The sequence below is a fragment of the Protomyctophum bolini genome (genome assembly GCF_963924005.1).
Source record: "Protomyctophum bolini genome assembly, chromosome: 16".
NCBI lineage: Eukaryota > Metazoa > Chordata > Actinopteri > Myctophiformes > Myctophidae > Protomyctophum > Protomyctophum bolini.
Window position 1 is genome coordinate 10701912 of NC_137877.1, and position 12621 is coordinate 10714532.

The 12621-nt window shown below is 47.2% G+C and overlaps 1 protein-coding gene across 4 annotated transcripts in view; it reads left to right on the forward strand.

Moving 5' to 3' along the window:
- dgkh (diacylglycerol kinase, eta) overlaps nucleotides 1-12621 on the forward strand; it is a 75289-nt gene that overhangs the window by 30595 nt on the left and 32073 nt on the right. For 3 of the 4 annotated variants that reach the window (XM_080785790.1, XM_080785789.1, XM_080785791.1), the window contains 2 exons: nucleotides 2398-2502; nucleotides 12240-12372. In XM_080785790.1, the coding sequence (XP_080641916.1) occupies nucleotides 2398-2502; nucleotides 12240-12372 (238 nt within the window). The remainder of the gene's footprint in view (nucleotides 1-2397; nucleotides 2503-12239; nucleotides 12373-12621) is intronic. The other variant, XM_080785792.1, reaches the window with a different exon arrangement.

Consider the following 12621-nt stretch of genomic DNA (forward strand, 5'->3'; position numbering starts at 1 on the left):
CCACACCTCCAGTTAGTAATAGCCTCAGGTGTTGCTGGTCTAAACAGGCCACGGCACAAAATACAGAACGAGGGAGAGGAGTAAAAATGTATGAAACAAAATGAAAGACAAAAAAGAGAACGAAATCCCTTAACCCTCCCACCCAAGCTCATGGAAAACATCTGAAAAGAAAATGGCGTACAGTCAACCATATCAATGGTATCCTGTCTATTAATTGTTTCTACTCAGGTAATGGACAAGGGGCAGCCTTTCATTTAACCAGTGCTTAAATGCAGGAGCCTCCTCCTTCTTCCAGTGTGTCAAAATTAGTTTCTTCGCTGTAATCAGACCATATGAGAAGAGCTGTTTCTGTGCTCTCGTCAACATAGGCGTGGCGTGAGTGCTCTTTGAAAGCGTTTTTGAAGGAGTCTGGGGATTCACACTTCTTAGCGGCTGTTGGTAGGGCGTTCCAAATGAGTGTGGCATAGGAGCGTGTCGACGTACGAGGTGTCGATTGTGGAGAAGCTGAACATAGTCGAGGTGAGGATGACCAGATGGATGTGTGGCATCATGTCACTGAGGGATAGAAAGTCTATTAACCGGGAAGGTTAAAAGGGAACCCCTTTTGGTGTTAGCATTATGTTTATGCTTTAGCTATTGAAAAATAGCAGATCTACAAGCTCATAGCGCGCCACCGGGTGGCGCGCTACGAGCTTGTATATAGGTCTGCTATTTTTGAAAAATCAAAGAACGACTGACATAGAAACATAGCTTTTTCAGAGAACCGTCAGGATGTAGAAGACATTTGCAGAATCTGATCCCAGGTCAGAATGGGTTAACAGAACTGAGACAGAGGATGGGAGTGGAGGCGACTGAGATGGTACTGAGACCTGTTGTATACGAAGAGAGCCAAATGACCGGGTGAAGAAAGTGTTAGCGTTGAGAGAGTGCCCGTCGATCGTCCAAAGAAGACCTGGCAGATGAGCATTATGTTGGCTGACATGCACTCATGCATCAACGGCATTTGATGTTTCTTACGTGAAGTATAATCTCTCACCAATTCAGTGATTCATCATCACACCCAAAGAAAGTCAGTCAAAACAAGATGCCAACAATTACAGCTTTTAAGAAGGCTACTACTCGCCTCTCTCATTTAGCCAAACATTAAGTTCCCACTTCCCCGTATTTCTTATGGGTTTAATAGTACCAATTCAGTGATTTATCACACTTCACCACCCCAAAGAAAGTCAGGCAAAACAAGATGCCAACAAATACAGCTTTTAAGAAGGCTATACTCTCTCATTTAGCCAAACATTAAGTTCCCACTTCCCCGTATTTGCTCATGGGTTTAATAGTAATACCAGATCAGTTTGAGAGAGAGACAGACGGGTTAGGTAGCAGGGCTGTGACGGAACAACTGGTTGCCCACAGAGAAGTGATCAATGGACAGCATGCGTGCGTGCATGTTGGCTGCGTGACTGCGTGTGTTTATGCATCTTTTTCCCTTAATCCCGTACGATGCCTGCGGCGGGTCTTGTATCGGGTAAAAGGCAGTGCTCTGTAGTGACAACACACCACAGCTCTCTCTCTCTCTCTCCTCTGCTCCCATTCCGTCTCTCTCTCTCTATGGCCAGGTTGAGGAGGGCTGAAAGGCCGACAGGGAGACAGGCGACAAGCAGGAGAAAGATAAAGAGAGAGAGAAGGGAGTTGAGCAGCGCATGAATAAGTGATGGAGCGATGAAAGGTTGCCGTGTGCCGCATGGGTTATCTACTGTCCTTTACACACACACACACACACACACACACACACACACGCGCATATGCACGCACACGCACACACACACACACACACACAGGAGAGGAAGGGTTGGGGAGGGGGTGCAATGAGGAGTGAAGCTCTTAGCCGTTACTGCGGCGCTTCGCCTGTCAGCATACATCTGTCTCAAAGCAGCGAGCCCAGGGAAAGTGAGGAGGAGCGAGAGAGAGAGAGAGGGAAGGAGAGAGAGAGAGAGAGAGAGAGAGAGAGAGAGAGAGAGAGGGGTGAGAAAAAAGAGAGAGCCAGGAGAGTGGAACGACTGGGACGAAGGTGTGAAGGCAAGGGACGAGCCGAGAAAAAGAGTGAGAGCTGAAGTAATTGAGAGAGAGAGAAAGAGAGAGAGTGAGAGAGAGAGAGAGAGAGAGTATAGCATAGAAAGAAAGATAAAGCGGAAGGGAGGGGGTTTTTCCTCCCTCACCCCTCTTAAAGACGGAGGCGATATAGCTCCCTCCACTCAGTCGTCGCTGTGGGCTGTGCGTGGAGGAAAAGGACCGGAGTATAGTCTCTCATCCCGCCGTCTTCGTCAGTCGCCGTGCTCATTTCGCTCCCTCATCATCTGCTCCTTCCGTCCTCCCTCCCTGTCCTCCCGTTCCCGTCTCCAGGTGATCACTCCGTTCCGTAGGCTCATCCTCTGTGCCGAGAACAGGAAAGAGATGGAGGATTGGATCAGCTCGCTCAAATCCGTCCAATCCCGGGAACATTACGAGGTAAGAACCACCATGCTACTATATAGCAATGAATTACTGCTGTGTGCGTTTGTTTGTGTGTGTGTGTGCGTGTGTGTGTGTGGGGGGGGGGGGGGGGGGGGGGGGGAGAGATCAGTAGATCAGTAACGAGTGGAGTTGGCGCCAACATCTCTGAAACAGGACACGGCAATCTTTTAGGATTCCGGCGAAATTAGTTATATTATTCACACGCACGCACACACACACACACACACACACACACACACTCACACGCACACACACACACACACACACACACACACACACACACACACACACACACACATTGTATTCTCTTTTTTACCTCTACCTCTCTTTTTTTTACCAATACCTCTGCTGTAGGTATGCATGGTTGCCGTCCTTGTGTAAATATAGTTTTTATGGAGCGCCGAAGTCCTGTGACGTCACTCGCTCATCTCCTGGTTCTGCCTGGTTCGTCTTCAAATCGTTTCATAATATAAGCATTGTGGTCCAAAAATAAACGCGCTGTCTCGGCGTCATTGTCAGGGAGGTGTCTCTGTATCGTTTGCGACAGTCAGTGCACTCATATATGAGTGCACTCTAGCGAAAATGTAACTAATTCAGCAGCAGTAACAATAGCGTTTCAGTCAGTTGATTCTATGAGTGAAACGCCCCGGGATGAAATTTTTTGATGAGGCGATCTAAAATCCCCCCCTATGGGGATTATAATGCAAATATAAAAAGTACATGAACCCGTGGATTTGCGCCCTCTACCGATATTGACGTCAGACTTCGGTGCTCTAGCGGTGTGTAGTGGGGCAGATGAGTGTGTGCTCTGTAGAGGTGTGTAGTGGGGCAGATGAGTGTGTGCTCTGTAGAGGTGTGTAGTGGGGCAGATGAGTGTGTGCTCTGTAGAGGTGTGTAGTGGAGCAGATGAGTGTGTGCTCTGTAGAGGTGTGTAGTGGGGCAGATGAGTGTGTGCTCTGTAGAGGTGTGTAGTGGGGCAGATGAGTGTGTGCTCTGTAGAGGTGTGTAGTGGGGCAGATGAGTGTGTGCTCTGTAGAGGTGTGTAGTGGGGCAGATGAGTGTGTGCTCTGTAGAGGTGTGTAGTGGGGCAGATGAGTGTGTGCTCTATATAGAGGTGTGTAGTGGGGCAGATGAGTGTGTGCTCTGTAGAGGTGTGTAGTGGAGCAGATGAGTGTGTGCTCTGTAGAGGTGTGTAGTGGGGCAGATGAGTGTGTGCTCTGTAGAGGTGTGTAGTGGGGCAGATGAGTGTGTGCTCTGTAGAGGTGTGTAGTGGGGCAGATGAGTGTGTGCTCTGTAGAGGTGTGTAGTGGGGCAGATGAGTGTGTGCTCTGTAGAGGTGTGTAGTGGAGCAGATGAGTGTGTGCTCTGTAGAGGTGTGTAGTGGGGCAGATGAGTGTGTGCTCTGTAGAGGTGTGTAGTGGGGCAGATGAGTGTGTGCTCTGTAGAGGTGTGTAGTGGGGCAGATGAGTGTGTGCTCTGTAGAGGTGTGTAGTGGAGCAGATGAGTGTGTGCTCTGTAGAGGTGTGTAGTGGAGCAGATGAGTGTGTGCTCTGTAGAGGTGTGTAGTGGGGCAGATGAGTGTGTGCTCTGTAGAGGTGTGCAGTGGAGCAGATGAGTGTGTGCTCTGTAGAGGTGTGTAGTGGAGCAGATGAGTGTGTGCTCTGTAGAGGTGTGTAGTGGGGCAGATGAGTGTGTGCTCTATATAGCGGTGTGTAGTGGGGCAGATGAGTGTGTGCTCTGTAGAGGTGTGTAGTGGGGCAGATGAGTGTGTGCTCTGTAGAGGTGTGTAGTGGGGCAGATGAGTGTGTGCTCTGTAGAGGTGTGTAGTGGGGCAGATGAGTGTGTGCTCTGTAGAGGTGTGTAGTGGGGCAGATGAGTGTGTGCTCTGTAGAGGTGTGTAGTGGGGCAGATGAGTGTGTGCTCTGTAGAGGTGTGTAGTGGAGCAGATGAGTGTGTGCTCTGTAGAGGTGTGTAGTGGAGCAGATGAGTGTGTGCTCTGTAGAGGTGTGTAGTGGGGCAGATGAGTGTGTGCTCTGTAGAGGTGTGCAGTGGGGCAGATGAGTGTGTGCTCTGTAGAGGTGTGTAGTGGGGCAGATGAGTGTGTGCTCTATAGCGGTGTGTAGTGGAGCAGATGAGTGTGTGCTCTGTAGAGGTGTGTAGTGGAGCAGATGAGTGTGTGCTCTGTAGAGGTGTGTAGTGCAGGGGCAGATGAGTGTGTGCTCTGTAGAGGTGTGTAGTGGGGCAGATGAGTGTGTGCTCTATATAGCGGTGTGTAGTGGGGCAGATGAGTGTGTGCTCTGTAGAGGTGTGTAGTGGAGCAGATGAGTGTGTGCTCTGTAGAGGTGTGTAGAGGTGTGTAGTGGGGCAGATGAGTGTGTGCTCTATATAGAGGTGTGTAGTGGGGCAGATGAGTGTGTGCTCTGTAGAGGTGTGTAGTGGGGCAGATGAGTGTGTGCTCTGTAGAGGTGTGTAGTGGAGCAGATGAGTGTGTGCTCTGTAGAGGTGTGTAGTGGGGCAGATGAGTGTGTGCTCTGTGTAGAGGTGTGTAGTGGGGCAGATGAGTGTGTGCTCTGTGTAGAGGTGTGTAGTGGGGCAGATGAGTGTGTACTCTGTAGAGGTGTGTAGTGGGGCAGATGAGTGTGTACTCTGTAGAGGTGTGTAGTGGGGCAGATGAGTGTGTGCTCTGTAGAGGTGTGTAGTGGGGCAGATGAGTGTGTGCTCTGTAGAGGTGTGTAGTGGGGCAGATGAGTGTGTGCTCTATATAGCGGTGTGTAGTGGGGCAGATGAGTGTGTGCTCTGTAGAGGTGTGTAGTGGAGCAGATGAGTGTGTGCTCTATATAGAGGTGTGTAGTGGGGCAGATGAGTGTGTGCTCTGTAGAGGTGTGTAGTGGGGCAGATGAGTGTGTGCTCTGTAGAGGTGTGTAGTGGGGCAGATGAGTGTGTGCTCTGTGTAGAGGTGTGTAGTGGGGCAGATGAGTGTGTGCTCTGTGTAGAGGTGTGTAGTGGGGCAGATGAGTGTGTGCTCTGTGTAGAGGTGTGTAGTGGAGCAGATGAGTGTGTGCTCTGTAGAGGTGTGTAGTGGGGCAGATGAGTGTGTGCTCTGTAGAGGTGTGTAGTGGGGCAGATGAGTGTGTGCTCTGTAGAGGTGTGTAGTGGGGCAGATGAGTGTGTGCTCTGTAGAGGTGTGTAGTGGGGCAGATGAGTGTGTGCTCTATAGCGGTGTGTAGTGGGGCAGATGAGTGTGTGCTCTGTAGAGGTGTGTAGTGCAGGGGCAGATGAGTGTGTGCTCTGTAGAGGTGTGTAGTGGGGCAGATGAGTGTGTGCTCTATAGTGGTGTGTAGTGGGGCAGATGAGTGTGTGCTCTGTAGAGGTGTGTAGTGGGGCAGATGAGTGTGTGCTCTATATAGTGGTGTGTAGTGGGGCAGATGAGTGTGTGCTCTATAGAGGTGTGTAGTGGGGCAGATGAGTGTGTGCTCTGTAGAGGTGTGTAGTGGGGCAGATGAGTGTGTGCTCTGTAGAGGTGTGTAGTGGGGCAGATGAGTGTGTGCTCTGTGTAGAGGTGTGTAGTGGGGCAGATGAGTGTGTGCTCTGTGTAGAGGTGTGTAGTGGGGCAGATGAGTGTGTGCTCTGTGTAGAGGTGTGTAGTGGAGCAGATGAGTGTGTGCTCTGTAGAGGTGTGTAGTGGGGCAGATGAGTGTGTGCTCTGTAGAGGTGTGTAGTGGGGCAGATGAGTGTGTGCTCTGTAGAGGTGTGTAGTGGGGCAGATGAGTGTGTGCTCTGTAGAGGTGTGTAGTGGGGCAGATGAGTGTGTGCTCTATAGCGGTGTGTAGTGGGGCAGATGAGTGTGTGCTCTGTAGAGGTGTGTAGTGCAGGGGCAGATGAGTGTGTGCTCTGTAGAGGTGTGTAGTGGGGCAGATGAGTGTGTGCTCTATAGTGGTGTGTAGTGGGGCAGATGAGTGTGTGCTCTGTAGAGGTGTGTAGTGGGGCAGATGAGTGTGTGCTCTATATAGTGGTGTGTAGTGGGGCAGATGAGTGTGTGCTCTATAGAGGTGTGTAGTGGGGCAGATGAGTGTGTGCTCTGTAGAGGTGTGTAGTGGGGCAGATGAGTGTGTGCTCTTTAGCGGTGTGTAGTGGGGCAGATGAGTGTGTGCTCTGTAGAGGTGTGTAGTGGGGCAGATGAGTGTGTGCTCTGTGTAGAGGTGTGTAGTGGGGCAGATGAGTGTGTGCTCTGTGTAGAGGTGTGTAGTGGGGCAGATGAGTGTGTGCTCTGTGTAGAGGTGTGTAGTGGGGCAGATGAGTGTGTGCTCTGTGTAGAGGTGTGTAGTGGAGCAGATGAGTGTGTGCTCTATATAGAGGTGTGTAGTGGAGCAGATGAGTGTGTGCTCTGTGTAGAGGTGTGTAGTGGGGCAGATGAGTGTGTGCTCTGTGTAGAGGTGTGTAGTGGGGCAGATGAGTGTGTGCTCTGTGTAGAGGTGTGTAGTGGGGCAGATGAGTGTGTGCTCTGTAGAGGTGTGTAGTGGAGCAGATGAGTGTGTGCTCTGTAGAGGTGTGTAGTGGAGCAGATGAGTGTGTGCTCTGTGTAGAGGTGTGTAGTGGGGCAGATGAGTGTGTGCTCTGTGTAGAGGTGTGTAGTGGGGCAGATGAGTGTGTGCTCTGTGTAGAGGTGTGTAGTGGGGCAGATGAGTGTGTGCTCTGTAGAGGTGTGTAGTGGAGCAGATGAGTGTGTGCTCTGTAGAGGTGTGTAGTGGAGCAGATGAGTGTGTGCTCTGTATAGCGGTGTGTAGTGGAGCAGATGAGTGTGTGCTCTGTAGAGGTGTGTAGTGGAGCAGATGAGTGTGTGTGGGGTGGAGAGCTGTATGGGCGACCATACGGTTGTCCTGTTCCTCTGTGACGTTATCTCTGGCGCCTCCAGCCTAACCCGGTGAAACCACTCAGCTGCTCATGCATGGCCGACACTCATGTTCACTCAACAGCAGGCCCGTCACGATTATAACATAATCGGCCTGTCCAAACATTTAAAAAATAAATCCCCCCGCTATTTTATACATTTTTGAGGGAAAGATTATTTATTTTTTGGTATTCAGACAGCCAGCAATGAGTAAAACGCTCCCAAAATGTTGTAAGGGCCACAATCTGCATTCAAAGATATTCTTAGAAGCTTTGTCATTGGTCGAAACAAAAACCTGGTCGAAATGACTAACCAATCAGGAAGTAGACAGGCAAATCAACCAATGACAAAGCTTCTAGGGAAATCCTTGAATGCAGATTGTGGGCCCTTGGTGTGTCACAGAGACTCATTGCTGGCTGTCTGAATACCAAAATAAAAAGGTCATTAAAATGTTGACATATCATTGCTTATAGCAGCTTTAATCGTCAACTTAAATGTGTAATTGGTGACAGCCGTACTCAACAGGGACATTAGCCACCCTCCAGGCACTGACTCACATGCACGCATAAGCAACACTTGTACAGTGTACAGTCACAGCAACCCAGAGCTCACACAGTATACAGTAGGAAGTCACAGGTATTGTTGTGCACTGCATGTGCATGAATTCATACACACAAATGCAAGACTTGACACACTTTGTCATTCATCACAAGGCAACGAGGAAACGTCTAAGGGAATACCCTCCCTTGACAAATGTTTTCATCCAGCACCTGATTTTCCCCGCAGATAACATCCAGACTATTCTCTGGACCAATTTGTTTTGGTGCTGGACTAGAGCCTACCGGTATACTAGTTGTTGCCTCTCGACCATAAAATCCCCAATCTGAGAGGCTCGGGACCTACATTGCATGTAAACATAACATACACTGTATAAACATATATTATATGTGAAAGCACAAATCCCTAAAAAGAAAAGAAAAATAATAACAAAAACAAAAAGTGTGCTGTCCTCTCTTTTGCCAAAGAACATCCTTGAATTTGGAAAGTCCATCAACACAATGACAATTATCATAGTATTATACTATTATTCATCCATCCACCCATCTTCAGCCGCTTATCCGTAGTCGGGTCGCGGGGGCAACAGCTCCACCAGAGAGCTCCAGACTTCCCTCGCCAGAGCAACATTAGTAACTTTCTCCTATGGGGCATCCGTTTCAAGGCCAGTGAGTCCATGTAATCCCCTCCATCTGATCCTTGGTCTGCCCCGGGGGTCTCCTCCTCCAGTGGCACGTGCATCGAGGTCCTCCCAAGGGAGACGCTCGAGATAATAGTATCCTATAATCAGATGCCCGAACCACCTAAGCTGCAGCGCGTCTTCCCTTCCAGGTCGAAGAAGCAGCATTATTATTGCATCATTATTATAAAACAAGGAAACATTTTCTATGTTTCCAATCCAATCCAATCCACTTTATTTATAAAGCACAATTTTATACAACAAGGTTGAAACAAAGTGCTGTACACAAAGAAATACTAAAAAGCAACAACAACAACAACAGTACATAAACAGGGCAACATAAGGACACAATGCAGTGGAAGCAGCAACTCTTAATCAGTATGTTCAAATCAGCAAAAGAGTTTTTGTTTAATTATGAAAGCATCCAGAATAGATGCTTGACAGCGGTGTGATCACAGGGGGGGGGGGGGGGAGGCGGAGGAGTGAGAATGGAACTGCATGTTAATGTCACTGATTTAGGAGTGAAAGCTTATATAAGCCCCCCCGCCCCCACTCACAGCCCCCTCCCTCACTGCCTGCAATGCAGCAGCACAGCAAGTATACCACACACAGATGCATGCACGTATGCGTAGACTGTATACATGCATGCACACTGTGACACATGTGTGTGCGCCGCAAAAACACTATGTACCCTGTGCAGATGTCAACACAATAGTGTATAATTATCCAACCTGTCAAGTGTTTTATTTATTTATCATTGCCTGTTATACAGTGCCGCTTTGGCAAACTGCTGTATCTGTAGCAGCGGCGGGTGGACAAAACACGAGACGCAGACACAATAACACCCTCACATGGCAGCACGCACAGTGCACTCACTGCTCGTGTCAGGCTCAGTGCTGTTCTCCCGGCGGCGGCGGCTGCAGCGCACTAATGTTGTTATCGAGGAGCGCCAATTTGCCTGGACCAGCAGGCATAACCCATTAAGACATAACGAGCCCATTCTATAAACTTGTCACCGAGTGACACGTGATGTCCTTGTATTATACTGTATCTGCTATTCTCTTGTATATCCAACCAGTGTCCTATACTGTATATATATAGGCCTATAGCTGAAATCTAAACATGACACCGATGCTCTCTCGGTTTTAATGGGTTAGACGGGAGAGCAGTGGAGCCTTGCTAATGAGCAGGGTTCCATTTGTGAAGAAAATAATCAGTGACTTAAAGGTCAGGTCTGTAATGCATTATAATCACATTTATAATGGCTTATAATTAAGGCTTCATAACACTGGTTATAAATGGGTATAAGTATGCACAACTATATATAACAAAGACACTTTATAACTGACTAAGTTATGGTAATTATAATCTGTTCTACTGAGCCGATTGATTAGCTCAGCTGAGACTGATTATGAACATTTATAACAAGCATTATACGTTTAAAGCAGTATATATAATGCTTTATAACAGTTTTTTGCTTTATGACTGGTTTTGTTGTTTTGAATGTTATGCTATCTATGCTGCTGCATTGTCTGTAAGGAAGCCAAAACTAAAAATAAGTTTCACTCTTATGTACCTGCACACAAGATGTAACAATAAAGTATAACCTTGGACCTTGATAAAGCATTATAAGTGCATTATAATGTCTTATAAATGTGCTTATAGTGGATTATAGACCCAACCTTAATATACAGTGTTACAAAACAAATCACAACCACTTAAGCCCTATATTTATATGACAAAAACTGAAAATAGATTATATACAAGTTGTGGCTTGATTATACAGTACCGAACATGAGCTGTAGCTCGATCATTGTTTAGACTTCTAGGGCTGTATTTTGCGTGTCTTAAGTAGCAGGTCTTATTACTTAACTTAAGACCTGGAGGCGTGGTCAATGCTCTTTGGCCACTCAGAATAGCCAAATGGCATTGATCACACCACCAGGTCTTAAGTTATGTAATAAGACCTGCTACTTAAGACACGCAAAATACAGCCCCTATTGTTTTGTACTAATTTGCCAAACATAGGGATGCCAGGGTCAATGTGGTTAACCTTTACAGTACATTTTAAGTATTAAGTATACCAGAAAGTGTACACTTCCCAAAAGGAAATCAATGTGTTTAATTCAGTCTGACCAGACCCAGGAATAAAGCATATCCCCACCGGCGATAAAAAGGCGCACGCACGCACACGCACACACACACACACACACACACACACACACACACACACACACACACACACACACACACACACACACACACACACACACACACACACAGAGCACACAGAGCACACAGCACACAGCACACAGCAAATGCAGACCTGCTAATGAGGATGTTTCCCCCTCTGTGGAAGCTGCAGGTTGCGTGTAATAATGCTCCCTGCCAGTCCGCCCTCCCAGGCAGGCCCATGGGAGCCAGTGTTGAGCATCACATTTTCTTTGATATAGATTTCATGCAAACTGAGACGTACCGGAGTTAAATTCATGAGGAAGGGCAGAACCTTACGAAACCAAATGAATAACGCAACCGATTATTTAATTGTGCCAGGGACTCCCCGGAAGAGAAGATTTTTCAAAACATTTTTGAGTACCACTGTTTTGTGAAAAACATAATATTATGTTTTGCTATATAATATACTGTAGCTAAAATCTGAAATGACACCGATACTTCCCATCTCAGTTTAAATGGGTTAAGGTCAATTATTGATCAGGTGTGTGCGACTGTGCGTGCATGTATGTATGTGCGTGCATGTGTGCGTGCGTGAGTGTGCTGATGCAGTTGTGATATATTGCATTGTTAACTTAAGTTGTGAAACATTGTATTTGATTTGTGATTCAAGTTAAAGGTAGATTTTTAAGTGCCATTACATAAAACAGATAATGATAAAATGTAGTGATTTGATTTGTAATGAAACACACTATACATTGCTATGAACGTAAATCCATTACTAGTATAGTTTGGAAGCATGTTGACCAAAAGAAGTATCCTGTTTTGTAACTGATGTAACATAATGTGCATTAGAACAGCCACAACATGCTGATGAAGTCTAACTGATTTAGTGTAACATAAATGTGACCAAATTTGACTGAGAGACTGCCATCGCGCAAATTCCAGCTTTTCACCAGAGGAGAAAAACTTTTTTATTTTATGAGTTTATAGCACAGGCAGACACTTCACATACTAGAGAGCATGTCTGAAATAAGTGTCAGAGCTGAAATCGACATGTAAATATGAAATAAATGCTTAAACATGTAGCTAGGTGTAATGTTAGAGCCCACAGAAGTGAACCTTTCAAGCCTGTTTTCTCAACTCGTTGTTTTCTGCAAGACATTACTCTATAAGCCATATCTCCAAAACTGGTGGGCCAAACTGAACAACCAAAATGTCAATTTGAAGCTATGATTCCCTGCTTTCATATGACATGAAAAAAACGAAAATTTAAAAAAATCCAATGGCAGTCCCTCAGTCAAATTTAGTCACTAATGTGCATTAGAACAGCCACAACATGCTTGATGAAGTGTATATACTGTTGTTGTTACTTGCCTTTCTGTGACCCGTGTCATCCTGGCGACCCCCAACCTGTTTTAACCTCTCGTTCGCCAGACGGCACAGTTTAATGTGGAACATTTCTCAGGGATGCACAACTGGTACGCCTGCTCCCACGCACGCCCCACCTTCTGCAACGTATGCAGGGACAGCCTTTCTGGGGTCACCTCCCACGGCCTCTCCTGCGAAGGTAACTGCACGCACGAACACACACACACGCGCACGCACACACACACACACACACACACACACACACACACACACACACACACACACACACACACACACACACACACACACACACACACACACACACACACACACACACACACACACAGTTTGATCATGTTATGGTGTTCGAGGAAGCTCTACTGCTTCAGAGATGAAACAGTAGTGGCATCATCTGGCTTGTCATGTGTGAATGTCACAGCGCGTTGTG